The sequence below is a fragment of the Pipistrellus kuhlii genome, unplaced genomic scaffold (genome assembly GCF_014108245.1).
Source record: "Pipistrellus kuhlii isolate mPipKuh1 unplaced genomic scaffold, mPipKuh1.p scaffold_m20_p_2, whole genome shotgun sequence".
NCBI classification, from domain to species: domain Eukaryota; kingdom Metazoa; phylum Chordata; class Mammalia; order Chiroptera; family Vespertilionidae; genus Pipistrellus; species Pipistrellus kuhlii.
The window spans coordinates 54,133,079-54,154,756 of NW_023425515.1; the positions used below are offsets into that span (position 1 = coordinate 54,133,079).

General features: G+C 37.8%; 1 protein-coding gene across 2 annotated transcripts in view; it reads left to right on the forward strand.

Annotated features, from left to right (window-relative positions):
* Window positions 1-20,147, forward strand: part of IGSF11 (immunoglobulin superfamily member 11) — a 120,986-nt gene extending 100,839 nt beyond the window's left edge. Inside the window, exons 2-7 of one of the 2 annotated variants that reach the window (XM_036445869.2) lie at window positions 3,171-3,334; window positions 4,787-4,994; window positions 7,695-7,850; window positions 15,028-15,150; window positions 16,008-16,074; window positions 17,879-20,147. In XM_036445869.2, coding sequence (XP_036301762.1) covers window positions 3,171-3,334; window positions 4,787-4,994; window positions 7,695-7,850; window positions 15,028-15,150; window positions 16,008-16,074; window positions 17,879-18,320 — 1,160 coding nt within the window. In that variant the 3' untranslated portion in view covers window positions 18,321-20,147. Of the gene's footprint in view, window positions 1-3,170; window positions 3,335-4,786; window positions 4,995-7,694; window positions 7,851-15,027; window positions 15,151-15,923; window positions 16,075-17,878 lie in introns of both variants that reach the window. The other variant, XM_036445868.2, reaches the window with a different exon arrangement.
* The last annotated feature ends 1,531 nt before the right edge of the window (window positions 20,148-21,678 follow it).

Sequence of the window (21,678 nt, forward strand, 5' to 3'; positions counted from 1 at the left end):
CTAGCCTGGTTGCCCCTGACTGCCCTCCCCTGCTGGTCTGATCACCCCTAACTGCCCTCCTCTGCAGATCTGGTTGTCCCTAACTGACCCCCCCCCCCCCACCCTTGCTGGCCTGGTCCCCCAACTGTCCTCCCCTGCAGGCCTTGTCCTTCCCAACTGCCCTCCCCTGCTGGCCTGATCACTCACAACTGCCATCTTGTGGCAGCCATCTTGTGTCCACATTGGGGTGGCCATCTTGTGTGTTGGAGTAATGGTTAATTTGCATATTACCTCTTTATTATATAGGATTATTTGTCTTTTTATTATGGAGTTGTAATAGTTCTTTATATATTCTTTAAACAAGTCCTTTATTAGATATATGGTTTACAAATATTTTTTTTCTAAGTCTGTATCTTGCTCTTTTGTTTTTTAAAATTATATATTAGGCCTAGTAATAATTAATGTCGTTTTCTAATACCTTTTTAAATCAAATTTATTTAAACAATACAACAAAATTTAATCAACAATATAGTTGCCGTTGTTTTCTACTACTTGTGCCCAACGCTCAGGAAGCATTTTAATCCCTCTGTTGTAAAATTCTTGTGATTTTGATGCAAAAAATTCGGTCAATGTATTTTTGAGGCATTCTTCATTATTAAAGTTTTTTCCAAGAAGAAAGTTTTGCAAAGAACGAAACAAATGGTAATCGGAAGGGCAATATCAGGAGAATATGCAGGTTGAGGGAGAACTTCTCATTCCAACTGGCACAGTTTTTCAGCAGTGATTCTTGCAGTATGCGGTTGTGCGTTATCATGGTGAAGAATTACGCCCTTCCGATTAATCAGCGCGGGTTCTTTTTCTCTTAAAGCTTGGGCTAACCTTTCCAATTGGGCACTATATACTGCACTTGTAATGGTTTGGTTAGATGGTAAAAGTTCATAATGAAGAATTCCTTTAAAATTCCACCAAACACACATCACTTTTTTCGCATGCAAGTCAGGTTTTGGCGTGGGCTGCGGAGCCTCATTTTTGTCCAACCATTGAGGCTGCCTTTTCAAATTAACATTCAGCACCCATTCTTCATCTCTGGTAACAATTTGCTCTAAAAACGGCAAACGGTTTTGACGAGAGAGGAGCGAACTGCAAATTGTGACTCTTTGATTACGGTTGTTGTTGGTCAACTCATGAGGAACCCATTTTCCAAACTTTTGGACTTTGCCAAGTGCACGCAATTGATTGGAAATTGTTTTTTGTGAACAATTTAAAGTTGTCGCAAGCTTTTGTTGGGTAATTTGAGGATTTTGCACCAAAAGAGCTTGAAGAGCTTCTTGATCAAAATTGGACACATGGCCTCGACCACTCTTGTCATCTAACGAAAAATTTCCCTCGTGAAATTTCTCAAACCAACACTGGCATTTTCTGGCGCTAACTGCATCTTGACCAAGAGCACTACAGATGTTTTTTGCAGCCTCACTTGCTTTTCTTCCTAATTGGAACTCGTAAAGCATGCAGTGCCGAATATGCTCTTCATCTGCCATCTTCTTAGTCCTAGTTTTGCAACAAAAACCAAACCAAACACAAACTTTTTCAAGCAAAACTTGTTAATTGCACTTCACACGTTCTGTAGATACCACGTGTTTGAAGGTTATGTCAATACAAGTCAACGCCAAGCAAGATTTTAAATATTTAAATATTTATTTATTGCATTTTAATATTGAATTGTTCCAACACCATTTATGGGAAAAGACAATTCTTTCCCGTACTTAATTGTCTTGTACCATAAAAAACGACATTAATTATTACTAGACCCAATATATTGAATCACTCAAGTTTTAAAAATTTTAATCAAGTCCAGTTATTGTTTTCTTTTATGATTTATGGTTATTGTGCTATGTTAAATCTCTTTGACTAACCCCAACTCACAAAGTTTGTTTCTAGAAGTTTTATATTTTTAGCTTTGTGGCACATTTTTTTATTTTTAATACCGATCTGAGGATGTGTTTATTGATTTTAGAGAGGAAAGAAGGAAGAAAGGGAGGGAAGGAGGGAGGGAGAGAGTGAGAAAGATGAGAGAGAGAGAAGAGAGAAGAAACATTCATTCTTTGCTTCTGGCATCTGCCCTCATCTAGTTATGTGCTCTGACTGGGGATCAGACCTGCAATCTTTTGGCATATGGGATGATGCTCCAACCAACGGAGCCACCAGGCTAGGCCTAGGTCTGTGGTACATTTTGAGTTGACTTTTGTTTGTGCTATGAGACAATGGTCTGAGTTATTTATTTATTTATTTATTGCATTTTAATATTGAATTGTTACAACACCATTTATGGAAAAAGACAATTCTTTCCCGTACTTAATTGTCTTGTACCATAGTTGAAAAGCATTTGACCATAAATATAAGGGCTTACTTAAAGTATAAAATTCAGTTATCTGGTGTCTGTCCTTGTGCTAGTACCACATTGTCTTGATTACTATAGCGCTATAGCAAACTTTGTATGCACATAGTATAAATTTTCCAAATTATTTTTCAATATTTTTTTGACTGTTATAGTACTTTCCATTTGCTTGTGTTTTAGATTTACAATAGTTTGTCAATATCAACAAAAAGCCTTCTGGGATATTGACCGGGATTGCCCTGAATCTGTAGATTTTTTTGAGAAAATTGGCACTTTAACAATATTGAATTATCCAGTCCTCATGAACATTCCATAGCTGAACATTTACTCAATATTTTATTTTATTTATTTATTTATTTTATCAGCATCTTAGAGTTTTCAGGCTATAGTTCCTGCAAATATTTTGTTAGATTTATGTATAAGCATTTGATATTGTAATTGTGCTAATATAATAATGGTTTTTTAAAAAATAGCCTCATTTTTTGCATCCCCCATCACTGTGTCAAGTTTTGCTCAAACCATGTCAATTGAATTCTCCTATGTTATATTTGAATCTGGCCAAATACCAAATAATGACTTACAAAATAGAATAAGTAGCCTCTGCTATTTTTCATTTGTAGTTACTAAGAGGTAAAAAAAAAAAAAAGGATGAATAGTTTCCATTACTTTGTCTCAGTGACTGGTCAGTAGTTGTTTAGTAAGACTGTCATAGTCTGTATACATTATGAATCACATGAAAATGCAGCTCTCTGTCCAGAAAGGGTGAGCACATAACCTCCTGTTGGTTCTTCCCTAGGTGTCACCGTTTCCCTGGAGGTCTCAGAGAGCCCTGGCAGTGTCCAGGTGGCCCGGGGTCAGACAGCAGTCCTGCCCTGTACTTTCACTACCAGTGCTGCCCTCATCAACCTCAATGTCATTTGGATGGTCATTCCTCTCGCCAATGCCAATCAACCTGAGCAGGTACTTCTATGCCATCCTGCGCTGCCTCTAGGAAATTAATCTTTTCAGAGGAGCCAGGTAGGAAAGCATCCTGAGGACATGCGTGAGTTCTAGAGAAAGGTGGCATGCTGAGTGTGCACTGCCTGTGCTGCTTTAAGTTCTACTCCTGCTTTAAGTCAACTATCAGAAGAGACATTTTAGAAAAATTAACGGATGTCAAGGGGCTCTGAGAATTTTATGTAGGAACCTGAAATTTTATTAAAAAAAATCACTGACAGAAAATGCCAAAACTGATTATATACCAAAGCAAAATACATTTTGAAAGTCAGGGACTGAAACAAGGTGGATGTGAAAGTACTTTTTAAAGATTGTGATATTAAGAAAGTAGTACTTGTATTATTTTGCTAATTTTATTGATACAGTATTTTAAACAAATCCATCCGGCATACTGAAGTTTCAAACAAATTAGGGTACATGAAAATAGAAGTTATTTCCTAATAAGGTGTATCAATTATAGGCAACAAACATATAATATGTGATAGCTACTGCAGAAAAGAATGCTCAGAAGATTAATGCATTGTGATTATGACTATACTTTCATTCCCAGAGTTAATTATTTCTTTTATGAAGCTTTCCTGCTTCAATAAACTTATCACTACCTAAAAATATTTGATAAGCTCAATTTTCTGAAGGGAGTTGTCTGGCAGGAAAGGGTGAGGACATAACCTCCTATTCATTCTTCTGTAGGGGGAACAAGTAGATTTAATTGGAACTTCTTGAATTTCTTTAAACTGTGGAACTTGTGTAATTGGACTGAACCTTTGAGATCATTTTGTTCAACCTCACCATTTTAGGAGCCAATGACTGAGTCAAACAGGCAAAGAAAGACTTGGCTACGGTTATGCAAACATTTACTGGTCCAGTTGGAATAGAACCAAGTCCCCCACTCCCAGCCCTAAGGGCGTTTTGCAGCCCCACTCCTCTAAGCCCCCTCCCATGGATAGTTAACTTTGATGATAGAAATTGATATAAGAAAGCGATCATGGGCTAATAACTCTCCTTTCCTTTCATGACATTCATGTATATTCAATTATTACCTGTGATATATTATGTGACCTAGTAAGCAAGAGAATAGCAGCACTCATTTTTTTTTTTTAAAAAAAACACATTCAATTTAGATATAATTTTTTGAACCAGTAGAAATATTTATGGGCTGATAGTAGCATAGCATAAATATGTTTTCTTTATTCTGATGAGTTAGGTAAGGAAATAATGTTATTCCAATTTGGTATGTAAAATTTAGAATCCCAGGATACTAACAGACTGGTGTTACAGTAAGAACTTGGTGGAAGCTCTAAGTTAGATATAAAGTTTTCTAATGTTTGGTGCAGTCTCCTGTTTACTAGGTAGTTACAGTTACATGTCCAGAAGGAGAGGCAGTGGCCAGTTTACTGACTTTGTTTTCTTTTGCAGGTCATCCTGTATCAGGGTGGGCAGATGTTTGATGGCTCCCCGCAGTTCCACGGCAGGGTGGGATTTGCAGGCACCATGCCAGCCACCAATGTCTCTATCTTCATTAACAACACTCAGCTCTCAGACACTGGCACCTACCAGTGTTTGGTGAACAACCTTCCGGATAGAGGGGGCAGGAACATTGGGGTCACCGGTCTCACAGTTTTAGGTGAGTGACAGCAAATGTCCCAAACACTTGGGCTTTACTTACAAATCTCCTCTCAAGCACGTTTACTGCACTCACAGTCCGCTTGTGTCCTTCTCATGTCATCTCTCTGCCCAGCCCACGTCCTCTCTGCTTCTCCGTGCTGCTTGGTCTCCCCCGCCAACCCCTGCCACACTCCATTTTAGTAGCTTTCTAAAGTTCACTTCCTGGATAAAGATGATATACAATACCGTCACAAGTGGCCTCTCACTTTCCTTAGGACTGTGCAAGAGAGGGTGTATTGCTGAGAGCAAATTAAATCAAGAATTATTTATGAGTATGAAGCAGAAGTTTCAGCCCATGTGAAAATAGTTAACTACTTCATCATGTCTGTGTAACTCTGAGTAGGCTCACCAGTCGTTGGTTTACACTTCTTGTCCTGGCATGATTTTAATAATACCTCCTCTTACTCTCAAAAGTATCCTTATTTAAATGAGTTATATGATCAAATTGGTCTTAATACCAAGACCAAATAGATTAGGGTCTTTTCTAAGGTTATATAGATAAGAAGCACAATAAAGTTAAGATTAAAATGTAGGTTTCTTTACTTATATTAGTGTACTTTCCATTTTACTGGCAAGTTAGACTAATACTTAATTTATCTCCACTTTAAACATGTTTTATTTCTCAGTTCCACTGCCTCTGAAGTAAAACACTCCCTCCGAAATGGATGCTTATGGTAGAAGTGGCTAAAGGCAATTCATTTGGGGAGACCGAGGAAGTACTTAGAAAAGGTTGATGCTTTTGATGGCCCTTCATCCTACTTAAATCTCAGAACCTGCTCCCATGCTCCTTGGCAAGCTCTTTCCCCATCTCTTCCATTATTGAGTCACTTGAGGACACTAACGTTGGGGGCTCTTGACATTTTTCTGCCTTGGGTGAGGATATGCCAAAGCCGCGGTGCCTTGTCCTCCCAGTTTTTAAACAGATTAAGAAAACTAAGAACCAGGTTGGAGAATTCTGTCCTAAAAGTATCATTCATTCTAATATATTAAAGTTGTAGATTTTAAGATATTCATGAATACTATTGGAATTTAGTATTATTCTGATGCTTATGCCTATAAGTTAGCTAACTATTCAATAGATTCCCACATTCTCCAAGTTTATTTATTTTCTTTATTTTTTAAAGGAAGGGACAAAAAGCCTTTAATTTATTTTATAATTAATGCTGCCTTCAAAGAATTATGTTGGTTTCCCCTCATAGCATCACAGTGGCAATGTTGAAGACACTAAACTGAGGAGATTGGTTTATCCTATCGTAGCAGGTAGGGTACCCTGAGATTTTTTTACTCTTCCTACCTATAGGTTACTCTCATTGTCCTCTTTTCCTCCACCCACCTTCTTTCCTGTTCTTCTGTGTACTGCATTTATTTTTCATTCTTTTATTTAGTCACTCATTCATTCATTCATTCATTCATTCGTTTTTGTAAGATGGAATACATTCACTGAAAAGCCATTAGCATTACAAATACATCATTTCTTGGATTTAATCTCTACTGCCTCTATTTCCTAATAAGAGACTCCAAGCCATGAGCTTACTTTCTTTATATTTTTTTGCTTGCTTTTTTTTGTTTTGTTTGTTTGTTTGTTTGTTTGTTTTTTGGCTATGAATCACCACCTTTTTTCTTTAGTGTTTTTTTCCCCACTAATTTTTTATTTCATGATCTTTGTGTCCTCATCCACCTTAATGATTAAAAAATGTGTACTGTATTACTGTCAAGTAGTAGGTAGATTTGAACCTTACCATGACTTCCCCTACCTCAAAGCAGCTTAGGTATAAAGTAGGTCTGCCTGATTTTTGTTTGTAAAGGACCTTGTTGAGGTGATCTTAGCCAGAGTGGAGCTGGCAGGGTAAGTGGTTGCTCTTCCTTGAGGTATTTTCTCTATAAGTGGCCTCTTTCAGTAATGAAAGAAATTCACTGTGGTAAAATACATGTAACATGAAATTTATAGTGCAGTGCAATAGTGTTAAGTACATTCCCATTATTGTGCAACTAATCTCCATAACTACTTTCACTTTGCAAAACTCAAACTCTGTACCCATTAAAAAACATGCCACTCTACCCCCAGCTGATGGAGATCACTGTCCTACTTTCCGTTTCCATTAATTTGATTACTCTAGATACCTCATATAAGTGGAATGACATTTTGTCTTTTTATGACTAGCTTATTTCACTCAGCATAATGTCTTCAAAGTTCATCAATGTTGTAACATGTCAGAATTTTCTTTTCAAGTCTAAATAATATTTCATTGTATTTACAACTGCATTTCACTTACCCATTCATCTATCTATAGAGACTTGGGTTGTTTCCACCTTGTGGTATTGTAAATGATGCTACTCTGAACATACGTATTCAGCAGTGTTTTTAAAGGCAATATGTTGAGCAAAAAATCTCAAGAATTCTTTAGAGGAAGCAGAGTGAAAGCAAGCCCATAAGATACCTCAGAGAATGTAGCCCCTTTTACATACTTGTTCCCTGCTGACTGACGTTGTAGGCACCCTGTGAATGGTACATGACTGTCACTGGCTTCACTCAGATAGTCTCCTGGTGTATGTGTTCCACAAGCAGTGAGGTCCTAGTGTACTGAATGTTGGATCTCACCTCTGTCATCGTTTGGCTTGTAGTGACTGCATACTTTGCTGCTTATTCTTCCTGTTATAGTTCCCCCCTCTGCCCCTCATTGCCAAATCCAAGGATCCCAGGATATCGGCAGCGATGTCATCCTGCTCTGCAGCTCCGAGGAAGGCATTCCTCGGCCAACTTACCTTTGGGAGAAGTTAGACAATACCTTCAAGCTACCTCCAACAGCCACTCAGGGTATGTAGTAGAGTTTTGCTTAACTCATTGAATTAGTTATGTGGAAAATTTTGATTCTAAAACTCACAAAGTAATAGCTTTCACAGATTTTGAAAACACACACACTGTATTTCTAACTGCTGAAAACGCTATCTGGATCATTTTGTGTTTTCAACTATAAATAGAATAAAACATTGTATTATATCTTCTCATTGCTGGTTTTATGAAATACAGATTATTCAGTGGTAACTATATAAGGAAATTCTGTTCCATCATAGTGAAGATTTTAAAATAGCTCAGTGGTAGCTTCTTTGTGTTGTTAACTGTAAGATAATCCTTGAAGTTCATCACTGAGGATCCACTTCGTACTTGAGATGCAACTGCCTACTTTTATATGAGGAACACCTGCATGGTCATGGAAATCATCTAATTTTCAGCCTCATGTCTAATAGAGGAGGGATATGGGAAAGAGAACAGGAAAAGGCCCCACCTATCATCTAGGAATTGATCACACCAGACAGATAAACATAGGGAAGGCATAGATATCACTGATGGCTTTCTACATGTTAGCCCAGCTATTTATATTTGATATGAAAAGAAACACCTCTGAAAAAATTGAGGAAATTTTATGAAATAATATTAGGAAAATTATAGAATTATACTTAAAGTCTATTTCTAAAAATTAGGAATTAGCAGTCTCGGGTTTTGCATCATCAATAATACAGAACATGCTTACTGTAACATTTTCAGGACAGATGTAAAAATATTAAAAAAATTGGTAGTTGCCCTAGTCAGTTTGGCTCAGTGGATAGAGCGTCACCCTGCTGACTAAAGGGTCCTAGGTTCGATTCCGGCCAATGGCAGATGCTTGGGTTGCAGGCTCGATTCTCCACCTCTCCTCAGTAGGTATTGTGCAGGAGGAAGCCAGTCAGTTATTCTCTCTCATCATTGATGTTTCTATCTCTCTCCCCTCCTCTCTGAAATCAATTAAAAATAATATATATATATATATATATATATATATATATATATATGAATTGGCAGTTAATGGAGAGATCTAAAACAACCTTAATTATGTCTGATTAGTATGAATTATGGAAAAGGAAAGTCCTAAGTTGTATGTGAAGTTAGACATATTAAAGAACCAGGACCACCAACTTCTTAAAGAGTTTGTTCGTTTTCTTTCAGAGTCACAACAGAAATATCAATGGACCTCCCATCACCTTTAAGTCCAAATGTCATTATTTTAAAACATTTCTTTCAACGTAATACCTTTTGTTACTCTAATAATGATTATTACAATATTGTCCTCTACTGATTTTTTATTGGTAGGTGTTTTAGCCACACTGTGGGCTAAATAGCTTTATTTCTGTACTAACTTGTTGATCTCACCATTATAAGTGATATGTTTGAAATAGAACTTGTCTTCAAATCCTGAAATTATTTTCAAATTCTAGATTTTTCTGTGACAGTTTACCTCTTTCAGCCTGTGTTGCCTTTTGTAAAGTAAAGGAGTTAAACAGTATATTGAAGATGATATTGCTCACCTTAAGCTTTTATAATTTATAACATTTCTTTGAAATACTGGATTAAGTTTGGAATTACAAATGAACATTTAAAAGTAGTTGTATGTAAGTTGTGAAATATCTGTAGAAAGAACTTTCCATACCTTGTTTATGAATAAATATATATCAGTCAAATTAAAAATATTGATTTAGAGAGGAAGGGACAAGGAGAGGGAAATAGAAACATCAATGATGAGAGAGAATCATTGATTGGCTGCCTCCTGCACACTCCTTACTGGGGATTGGGCCTGCAACCCAGGCATGTGTCCTTGACTGAAATTGAACGTGGGATCTTTCAGTCTGCAGGCTGATGCTCTATCCACTGTGCCAGACCAGCTGGTGCACAATTTTTGATATTTTCTTTGCAACTTGAATATTCTTTGGTTCTTTGGGTATAAAAGATAATTGGGATACAAAGATGAAAATGTTTGTCTTTTATAATTCAAACTGGATCGGTTATCGGAATTACTTTAGATAATTTCATGTTTCATAATGCACATTAAATGTGTCTGAGTTTTAAGTCTACCTGTTGATAGCTATTATAGATAAAATAGATCTCAAAATAACATTTAATCTCAACATTTTTTCAGAAGATTTACTTTACTAATATGTTTGCAGTTGCTTAATATAAACTCAGGATGCATCTCTGAGAAAAGAATGTTTGACACCAGAGAAACGCACCCCAGATGTCTGATTAGTGACAGGGGCATAACATGTGGGAATTAGCATTGACCTTGTATGTAGGGGCCAGCTTGAAGACATTTCTTCCAGCCAAATCTGAGACAATTTGAACATTAAAATAAAAACATAATCCATTGAATAAAATGAGAGTCCCTGCTGACATACATAAATAAATGGGGGATAAAAGAAAGCCAGTAGAATAAGGGAAAGCCATTTTTTAACAGTAGAATACCTATTGTATTACTGTATATAGAAGGAATGGTTGAGTTAGGAAAGCATCACTGATGTCAAAATAATGAACAAAAGTTTGATAAGGAACAGGATATTTATATAGTTCCAAAATATGTCTCCACAAATTACTTATTAGTTGCACAGAAAAAAATAATACAATTGACCCTTGTACAACAAGAGTACAACAAGGGATTGAATTTACAGGTATCCTCTTATATGCAGTTTTTCTCCAATAAATACTATAAATGTATTTTCTCTTCCTTATGATTTTCTAAATAGCATTTTCTTTTATCTAGCTTACTTTATTGTAACAATACCATGCATAATACATATAATGTACAAAATAAGTATTGACTGTTTAGGTTATCCATAAGGCTTCTGGTCAACAGTAGGCTACTTCTAGTTAAGTCTTAGGGGAGTCAAAAATTATATGCAGATTTTCTACTGCTGGGGTGTGTGTCAGTTCTCCTAACTCCTGTGTTATTCAAGGGTCAGCTGTGACTCTATAATAGAGACACCTGGTGGATACCACTTTTACCAGGTGATCAAAGTGAACATCTCTATATATAAAAGCCTAAACGACTATTTGACTGGTCACCTATGACATGCACTGACCACTAGGGGGAAGATGCTTAATGCATGAGCTGCCCCTTGGTGGTCAGTGCACTCTCACAGTGGGAGTGCCATTCAGCTGACCGACAGGTGCCAGATGCCAGGCTCATGGTTGGTGAGCATAGCTGCGGTGTTCCAGCCCCATGGCGGAGACAGGTGCCATGGGGCTGGAATGAATGAGAGCGGTGAGGCTCCTCCTAGGCTGCCTGCTGCTTTGTGCACTGCTATATTCCTTGGGGGATGTTGGACTGGCCTACAGGGATTGGGCCAAAACTGGCAGTCTGACATCCCCTGAGGGGTCCTGGATTGTGAGGGGGCACAGGCCAGGTTGAGGAACCCCACTTGTGCACAAATCCATGCACCGGGCCTCTATTTATTAATATTGTTAGAAGGTGTTATCCTGTACCTCCTAGTATATACACTGAGAAGGACACAACATTATTGCTGTGGTATTCATGTCAGACACACAAACTGAACCCAATCAGGAGGAAACATCAAGTGAACCAAAGAGAAGATAAACTATAGCAGATGGGAAGAAACTAAGGAGATAAAACAATTAAATGCAATGTGGAATTTTGAATTAGAATCTGGACAGGGGAAGAAATAGCCAAAAAGGACATTATTGGGACAATTGGTGAAATCTGAGTATAAACTGTGGGTTAGATAATTCTGCTATAGCAATGTTAAATTTCTTGATGTGGATGCTTGTCCTGTGATTATGCGAAGAATGTTCTTAGGAAATACTAACTACTTAGTTGTAAAGAGGCCCAACTCACTTAAAAATATGTTTATTGATTTCAGAGAGGAAGGGAGAGAAAGAGAGAGATAGATGATGAAGGAGAGTCATGGATCAGCCTGCAACCTAACCTAGCATGTGCCTTGCCTGGAAATTAAACCTTGACCTCCTCATTCATGGGTCAGTGTTCAACCACTGAGCCACCATGGCCGGGCTTCAACTCACTCTTAAATGACCCAGAAAAGTATTTGTATGCTTAGTGAGAAAATTACAAACCTATGGGACAAAATATGAAGATGTTGAATCTGAGTAGATGTTGTACAATATATATAGTAAAGTTCCTTGTGACATTCTTGCAACTTTCTGTAAGTTTAAAATCATGTCAAAATAAAAGTTGCCCAAAAGTTATCATTTAGTTCATATGTGGATAGTCAAGAGATGAGTAGATTTAGAACCAGTATCATAGGAAGTACACTTCATTTTCATATGGAGAAATAACAGTGGATTCAGTATTATCCTTTTAGTGTCTACTTTTGAATTCTAAGGTAAGTGAAAACTGTGTTTAAGATAGATATTACTTCAAGCAAAATGTAGCCCTTGGTCTGTGCTTCTAAGGCTTGTACAACTGACCCAGGTTCTCCGGAAACATAATGCATGAGAAAGTTCAGCAGCCTCTACATCAGGGGTCTCAAGCAGGGACAGTTCCACTGGGCAATGTCTGGAGATGTTGTTGATAGTCACAGCTGGGAAGAGGTGCTACTGGCAGCTCATGGATAGAGACCAGGACTGCTGCTAACAAGTATCCTATAATGCATGGGACAGAATGAAGAATTTTCCAGATCAAAATGTCAGTAAGTGAATTACATTAATAGATTTTCAAACATTGCACCATCCTTACATTTCTGAAATAAAGTCTGTGATTATTTTTAAACGAATTGCTCCATTCATAATCCTAATGTTTTTAATGGAATTTTTGCATCTGTGATCATAAGTGAGGAGAATGGCCTGTGATTTTTCTGCCTTCTATTGTCCTTGGTTCAATTTTTGTATCACATTATACAGTGGCCTCAAAATGAGTTGGATGGCTTTTCTTCTTTTTCTATTTTCTGCAGCAGTATGAATAAGATAGAGATTATCTGATTATTTTGTAGAATTTGCCTAAGCTTTGCCTTGCTGTTATGTTTTGTTGGTGAATTTTTTATTATTGATTCAGCTTCTCTAATGGTTTAAATTTATTTTGATTTTTCTCTACCTGTTTTAGAAGCAGAATAAGTCATTAGCTTGGTAATCCTGATGCATGATTCTATGTAATCTAATAATAAAAGGGTAATATGCTAATTAGACCAGACGTCTTCTGGACATCATTCCGGATGTCCTTCCTGACAAAGCAAGGGCCGGAGGGAAGCCAGCCTGGAACCTGGGTGCCTGCAGGCTGCCCAAGGGAAGCCAGCCCGGGTCCTGGGTGCCTGATGGTGGCCAGAGGAGGGAAGCGTGGGTCCCGGGTCCTGGAGAGAAGCTGGTGCAGGCAGCCAGGAGAAGGAAGGCCTACTCTTGCATGAATTTTTGTGCACCGGATCTCTAGTGTTAATAAAGGGGATCCAAATATCACATTATTCAGATATTGCCCACTAATGTCCATTGCTATTTTCCAGTGTTTGAATATTTGCTGTAGACTTCAGTTCTTTGTAAATGCTTCAAAAGCAGAAATGCAAAGAGAAGGAAATGGGAATGTTGCTGTAGAATACACTGAGATGAAAACAGAAATGGATTTAAAATCCAAATCAATAAAATCAATATCTATTTCTATGGTAACGGCAAAATCAGGCCAAAAAGACAAAACATTTTCAATGTTAAATAAAAGACTGAGCCAATATGAAGCGGATGGATGTACCCTAATGTCTGCCTTGAAGGTGCTTTGGACCTTCTCTTAATGGGTATAGGCTCTCTTCCTATCCATTCTCTATCTATATCTTAATTCAGCATTACCACAAAAATGAAATAAAATTTTCTACCTCTGGAAAATTTGGCATGAAACAAAGATCAAATCTGTTGAATAGTGTTTAATGCCATATTGTTTTAAAATTCACTTAATGCTGTATTGTTTTAAAATTTTCTTTCAGAATGACAGAGCTTAAATATTAAGTGTTTGTGATACTACCTTTGAATATTTATATAGACTTTAATTTGGTATTTAGTTTTACTGTTTTTTATTATCAAATGTTTATCAGTTTGAGATCATGTTTTACATATTATTGAAATGTATTATTTTGCCATAGTATATTCATATGCCATCCATTTATTATTTTGTACAGAATACCTCTGAACTTTTATGGAAGAAATGACTTTATTATTATTATTATTATTAATTATTATTTAAAAATATATAGCCATATAACAATATAAAGTGATTTATGATTTGTGAATGCCTATCTCTCAACCGCAACCTCAAATCCTGAGCTACTAATCTGTATTGAGAATTTGGAGACATTCAACATTTTCCTTATGATTTTTTTTGTGATTCAGAAAATTTTAAATTTCCCAAGCAATGCCAGGAAGGCTTTTCCCTTGGGAAGCATGATCAGGAACCATACAAAGCTTGTTCCATACATTATCTCCTTTAGTCCTCATAGAGATATGATGTAGAGGCACAGTGGTAGCTCCATGTCACACATGAGGAAACAGAAACATAGATGAAGATGAGGTGACACATTCGGGGCCACATGTGTTAGGGCAGATTGCAGCTCAGGCACTGTGAGTCTAGAACACATCCAGAATTGGTCTGGAACGAAGCAGAGAGGATGGAAGTGGAAATGTGCACATTTACTTCTCTCTAACTCTGAAGGGCACTCAGTCCAGCTGCATAGTTTACATGGGATACAGTGTTGAAGCCAACTAAAACAGTGGGGGGGGGGGGGTGAGGTCATTTGTGCTTTTAAATTATGGTTCCACACCGTTGAACTTTCCCTTTTCTTTAAAAGAAAGCAGATGAAAAGAACATTTATTTTCTAGCTCCATTTCAATAAATTGCTTCCATGCCAGAGCAGGCCAAGAGAAGGGAAGGACTGAGGAATCAGCCCACCCGCTTTCTCACAGGCCATGTGTTTGTGTCTGAATCAGTCTGGTGCTTGCTGACGAGGGAGGTGCTCGGGCTCTGCTCTGAGTTGCCTGCACAGACAGCCTGTGCATCTACAGATCTTTAATGGGATGTCCTGACTTGGGTCTTTAAAATTCATGGGGGAAAAAATCTCTGCAAAAAAAGAAAGCTATTGATACTTCTTCCATGTTTATTTTCATAGTCTTATCTTCTGCTGATTTCTTTGCTTTTCTTATTTTGTCCTCTAAATCCTAATTTGACTGCTATTTTTTCTGGCAGACCAGGTTCAAGGAACAGTCACCATTCGGAACATCAGCACGCTGTCTTCAGGTTTGTACCAGTGCGTGGCTTCTAACGCCATAGGAACCAGCACCTGCCTTTTGGATCTCCAGGTTATCTCCCGTAAGTATGTAACATTCTGATGTCCACTTTGTGTCTGAGACTGGGGAATGAAGAGTGATGCTGAATTGTTTTTAGGGTTGTTTAGGGTTAAATAGAAATTTGTTTGTTTAATCATTATTGAAAATATTTTATAAGTGTATTAGTATACTTTTCAGCTTGAGCAATATAACATCTTCTTTATGACAAAAGGTCTTTCTCCCCAGAATCAATAGAATCAAATCAATTCTAATGGTATAATGCTATAGACATTATACACTTTGTGAGGATCTATAACCATAGTCAGGACAAGACCTTCTTGTATTTTCTCCAAATTTCTTATATTGGCTTAACTGTTGAATGCCCTCAATCATAAATGAATATAATTTTTTTCTCTTCATTTGAGAATTCTGGGTTATTGGAATTCTAGTTGCAAAAGGGCATGATCTATTTGGGATGAGCTGATAAGTTAGCCCACAGATTGCTCGGTTCCTTTGGGGCAGATCAGGCAGGTAAGACAGGTACCATCTTTTACGTGCTCTGTAGGTGTGGCTCTCCTGAAGCTAAGTCATATAAACTGTTCATTCCCTCAATAACTGCAAGCCTGCTGTACCTCAGTCCTCGCCCCTGGAATACAGAAAGTTTAGTGAGGTTTAACTTTATATGGATGCAATACTTTAGGCAATTTTGTACATTTCAAGAAGATTCTTTAGTAAACTTAGTTTATAGAGTTGCATGGATACATGCTATTTCTCTTTTATTTTGTTGTTTAAATATACCTTAAATATATTTTGCAGCCCAGCCCAGGAGCATTGGACTAATAGCTGGAGCCGTTGGCACTGGTGCAGTTATTGTCATTTTTTGCATTGCACTGATTTTAGGGGCATTCTTTTACTGGAGACGCAAAAATAAAGAGGAGGAGGAAGAAGACATTCCTAATGAAATAAGGTTTGTGTGTCAGATAATTTGTCTCACTTAGCCAATGTCTATATTTCCATTCATTTGGGAAACTAAGATTTATTTGCTTATCTTAGGACTGTGATGGCCAACGTAGTTAAAATGGCTAAAGGGTATTTTCTTGTATGTGCTGTCACTTTTCCTCATGGTACTAGTCAGCTTTATTTGCTGGATCATGAAAGGGGTGGACTTGGAGGACACAGTGAAGAATGTCCCCCTTCCCTCCCAGATCTCCAGAGTTATTGGGGTTAGGAGGCTGCCACAGTAGAAAAGTTAGATTAGAACATGTGTTTAACATTGACACATATTATAGATGAGAACATAACGCACGAAGGAATATGATCAGAGCATACCTATACCCAGATAGGCCAAAATAGTATGGCTTTGTGTGAAAGACAGTTTAGTCAAGAATATAAACATCTTAAGAAAACAATGTCAAAATGACCTTTAAAGAAAAGTGACTCTTTTTTTTATTGTTAATACTTACAAGAGGGTATTTTTCCTGTTAATTTTGTAGAGAGAGTGGAAGAGAGAGAAACATCAATGTGAGAGAGACACATCGCTTGGTTGCTTCCTGTACATGTTCCATTCAGAACCAGGGAATAAACCCCAACTTAGGCAAATGCCCTTGACCAGGAATGAAACCAGGGACCCTTTGACCCACAGGCCAGTGCTCTAACCACTTAGTAACACTGGCCAGGAAAAGAAAAATGATTTTTGGCATATGGTGGAAATATGAGGGTTCAGGCTCAGAATCAGATTGCATCATATCATATCCTGTTGAAAAGGCTTTGATGACTTATGCCTACAGTCTACTTAGCATGACACATGCAATCCTTCAGGATCTGACCCCCTCACCTCTTCCCATAACTGGTTTTGCCTCCCATTACTTCCCTGATCACTTGTGTTCCAATTTACATCCTCTCATGCCTCAGGGCCTTTGCTCAGGCCTCTGCCCGCTTCCTGGGCGATATTCCTTTCTTTTTCTCCATCTCTTCAGTAAATCCCTTTATCTAATTCAAGACCAGTCCAGGTATCATCTCCTCACATAAGTAACTTTTGCCCTTTACCCAACCCTGCAGACTTGCAGATATTCTTATATTAATTGTCACCCCCATTTGATCATAAGTTTATTGGCTATCTGAGCTGTGTCTTTTTTACATGAAACATATAGTGGAACGATACTCAATAAATATTAAATGAATGAACCTCTTAAATTAAATTAAATTAATGACCTCTTAGCATCTTCTAAATCTGTATATGCAGGGACAGATTTCATCCCAGCATGAGATTACTGAGGAAAACTTGTTTTTGGCCATCCACAATGATCTCTCAAACCCCAAAGTGCAATAAGATCAGGCCTATTCTAACCATTTCTTGAAGTTCTTCACATTCATAGCTTGATTTCTTAGCTATTTTACAGCAGTTAGCTCAGGAAAATTCTTCATGGACTATTTTCCTATTTAGAGCAAATGCACACACACACATACACACATTTTTTTTTTTTTGCTTTGTTTTTTATATTTGCTTTGTTTTGTTTTTTAGTTATATTGGAAAACACAAGTCTCTGAGAGATTTGAAATGCCCTTTTATAATTCTGGATACTGAGAAGATGGGCATTTCTCGGGCATTGTCTCAGAGGGAATGCATGTTAAAGCCAAGGCCACCAGAGCTGCTGTGGCCTTCCCTGAGGATTTGTGTTTCACAGACATGTTATCCTTAATGTGGAAGAAAGAGGCCTGGTAAGTGAACCTGAATGAAATCCCAATGACAACTTCGTTCTGTTCCTTTCCAGAGAGGATGATCTTCCACCTAAATGTTCTTCTGCCAAAGCATTTCACACCGAGATGTCCTCCTCCGAGAACAACACACTGACCTCCTCTAACACCTACAACAGCCGATACTGGAGCAACAACCCAAAGGCTCACAGAAACACACAGTCATTCAACCACTTCAGTGACTTGCGCCAATCTTTCTCCCTGCACTCGGGCAATGCCAACATACCAGCCATCTGTGCTAACGGGACCCACCTGGTCCCAGCTCCACACAGGACTCTGATAGTGACAACCAACAGAGGCTCATCACCGCAGGTCATGCCCAGGAGCAATGGCTCAGTCAGCAGGAAGCCTAGGCCGCAGCACACACATGCCCACACTGTCAGCCAAGCAACACTGGAGCGGATTGGCGCCATCCCAGTTATGGTGCCAGCCCAGAGCCGGGCAGGATCCCTCGTATAGCACAAGAGCAGATAGAGTTCAGAAAAAAGCCAGTGAGATGCCCCCCCATACACGGGGTGGGGGTGGTGGATGAGTGCGGGGGGAGGGGGGAAACCGTTTCCTTATGATACTAGTAAAAAGCACAGAGAAGACAGTTATGCTGTTACCTGGCCACTGAGATTTGTGAAATGAGCCAGAATGTCTGTCCTGAAGACTTGTTCCTCCACCTCCGATGCCCCGGGATCCTAGTCAGTAAGCTGAATCTCAAAGATGTGCCAAGCGAAGGAAAAGATGTGAGCAGAATACCATGGGAAATCTAAACTGCAGTCCAGATGGGTTTGTTCTCTAGCTCATGCCTAACTTAATAATCTTTCAAGAGTCTCAAGTGCCAGATGGAGTTTAAATAATGACATTATTTTAAAAGATAGGCGTCTTTAGAAAAGCAATGAACATCCTCTCTCCATTCCCTCTCTACGTAGAGGGCAAAGGGCATGGTTAATATCTGTCCCTACATCACAGAATCAAAACTTTTTACAGAAGCAGAATTCAGTAGGAAGTGGGAGGAAACAAACTTCTTTGAGAAGCCCATTCATCGTTACTTATTTTTCAACCATGAATTTCATATTTGGAATATTGCTCTATTGACAGATTCTTGCCTGTCTAGGTTTTTCTAGGGTCTGCTAGACAAGTCCACAATTACTGTTCATTATTTCCTGGGAAAGTATTTTTTTAAAATAAATGTATTGGTTTTTTTTAAAAAAAAAATGCATGAAGGCATTGGACTAGGAAAGAAAATACTGTTATTAGTTAACGCCACAGTCAGTGGCTGTTCATTGGGCCCACGGAAGGCCATCAGGAAAGAGCGAGGCTGGGGGATGGGGGCAGCACAGGAGAGGGAGGCAGGCAGGTCCAGGGACTGGAGCATACCTGGCAGCCTCTCAGAGCAGGGCTTCCCTGCTGTCACACCGGGTCACTCTTAACGAGGGCAGCACCTGATGCCTTTTGTGCTGAGGGAAGATAACTTTCTTGTTTGACAGGCAGAGGTTAGTAGGTTGTTGCAGGGCAGGAGTTGTTTTGTTTTTCTTCAAAATAATTATTTTTATGAAATATGGTACTAAGACCAAAAGGATGTGTCTTCAGGTATGCTCCTGGAAGGGTCTGCCCCACGTTTGTCAGAGCTCAGGAGTACATTTGTGTCCAAATGCATTTTACATCCCTGTAAAGAGACTCCTTTTGTGATTAATTACCAAGTGTGGCCTTATGAGTTCACCTGGTAATTGACAAACTCTCCGCTCTATTTTGTGCTCTGTAGATAGGGTCATATTTGGATTGGTGACTATCTCGCCTTAATCACACTATAAGCAGCACACAAATGTTTTCTTCCCAGACTTTTTCCTAAATTATTTATGATACTGACTCCCATGATTCCATAGAAGCATCTTTTCTTTTCCCGGTATTGTCTCTTACTCGCTCATCCCATTATGTTTTGCTCTGCTTTCCTGTAAGCATAGTTACCACAGGGAGTGGACTCCTTATTTTCAAACTTATTTGTCTAAATGGAAACCAACAGCTGCTGCCTACACTGTTTTTCCAAGAGGGCTAAGATCAGAACCTAACCATTCCAATACTGATGAAAACTGAATTTACTTTAGCATTACTTATTTTTTTCATTTGATGGTTCTTGACTTTGTACAAAATTTAAATAAACGAATATCTATACTTTTAATAAACACAAGTGTGAAAATACTATGACACAGAGATGATAATATCAGATGTTTAGAAAGCATTTATCTTGCATTTCTTTATTTCTAATTATCTAAAATTTAATAAAAGTTTATTCATATAAAAGCAAGTTGTCATTAATTATCATAATACTAATGAATGGATGATTTTGTATTCCCCTTAATTTTATAGTCATTTTCTATTCTGTTAAATAGTTTTCATAATCATTTTAATGAGTATGTAATATTCCAAAAATTAATTTCATTGTTAGAAATTTAATTTGGGTCCAGTTCTCACATGTGTGATTGTAAATGTAATTACCTTTCTCATTAATTGAGCTATTTTTATATTTCATATTTTCTGCTTTTTTCAGCCCAGAAGTTCTGTCACCTAGAACAGTGCCTAACATGGATGTTGAGTAGACAAATGACTGATAATTTCTGAACTGAAGTTGCCAGGGTTAGTTCATAAAGTTATGATCATGATTGTAACTCGATACATATAGGGATTGGCAAAAGTAGGTTTACAGTTGTTTACGTATATGAAAAAGATAATTTAGGATTATACTAATATAAAAAGAAACTGTTTTGTGTAGTTACAACTGTAAACCTACTTTTGCTCACCCTTGTATAATGGATTATTCCTTTGTTTTAACTTCTTATTTTGAGATATACCCTTCATCTAATTTCTCCAAAGGGTAATATTTTGCATAACTCTGATACAGTCTCACACATTGACAGTCCATCAACCTTATTCAGATTTCAACAGTTACACATGCACTAATTTGTGTGTGCATGTACATATTTAGTGCAATTTTATCACAAGTAGGTTCATGTGACCACCACAGTCATGATACAGGATTCATTATGCTTCCCTTATATAGTTACAGCCACCTCTTCAAGTCCCTAATCCCTAATTTGTTCTTTTTCTCTTAAATTTTGTCATCTCAAGAATGTTATATAAGTGGAATCATGCATTATATAACCTTTGAAGGTTGGCTTTTTAAAAAATTCAGCATAATTTTTTTGAAATCCATTCAAGTTGAAAGTATCAATAGTTCATTCCTCTTTATGCTGAGTACTATTCTGTGGTACAGATGTACCACAGTTTGTTTAATCATTTATCCATTGATGGATATAAAGGATATTTGTTTTGTTTTTTGTTTTTCCCCCAGTTTTTTGGCTTTTAAAAATAAAGCTGCTGTGAACATTTTATTTTTACTGTGAACATTTTTGTACAGGTTTTTGTGTGAACCTAAGTTTTTATTTCTCTGAGATAAATACAGTTGCTCCAGCACCATTAGTTGAAAAGTCTACCCTTACTTCAGTGAACTGCTTTTATGTCTTTGGGGGGGAAAATCACTTCGATACAGCTGTGTGTCTCTGGCTGTTCCACTGATCTTTGTGCCTATCCCTCCAAAGATAATATGCTGACCACTGTAGCTGTTTAACAAGCTTCATCATCTGGTAGAGTGGTTCCTCTCACTTCATTCTTCTCTTTAAAAATTGTTTTAGACATGCTGAACCCTGTGCCTTTCCATACACATTTTAGAAGAAGAGGATCTGAGCCTATAAAACTCCTTGATGTGTTAATAAGGATTGTATTAAACCTACAGATCAGTTTGGGAAGAACTGGCATCTTGACTACTTGGAGTCTT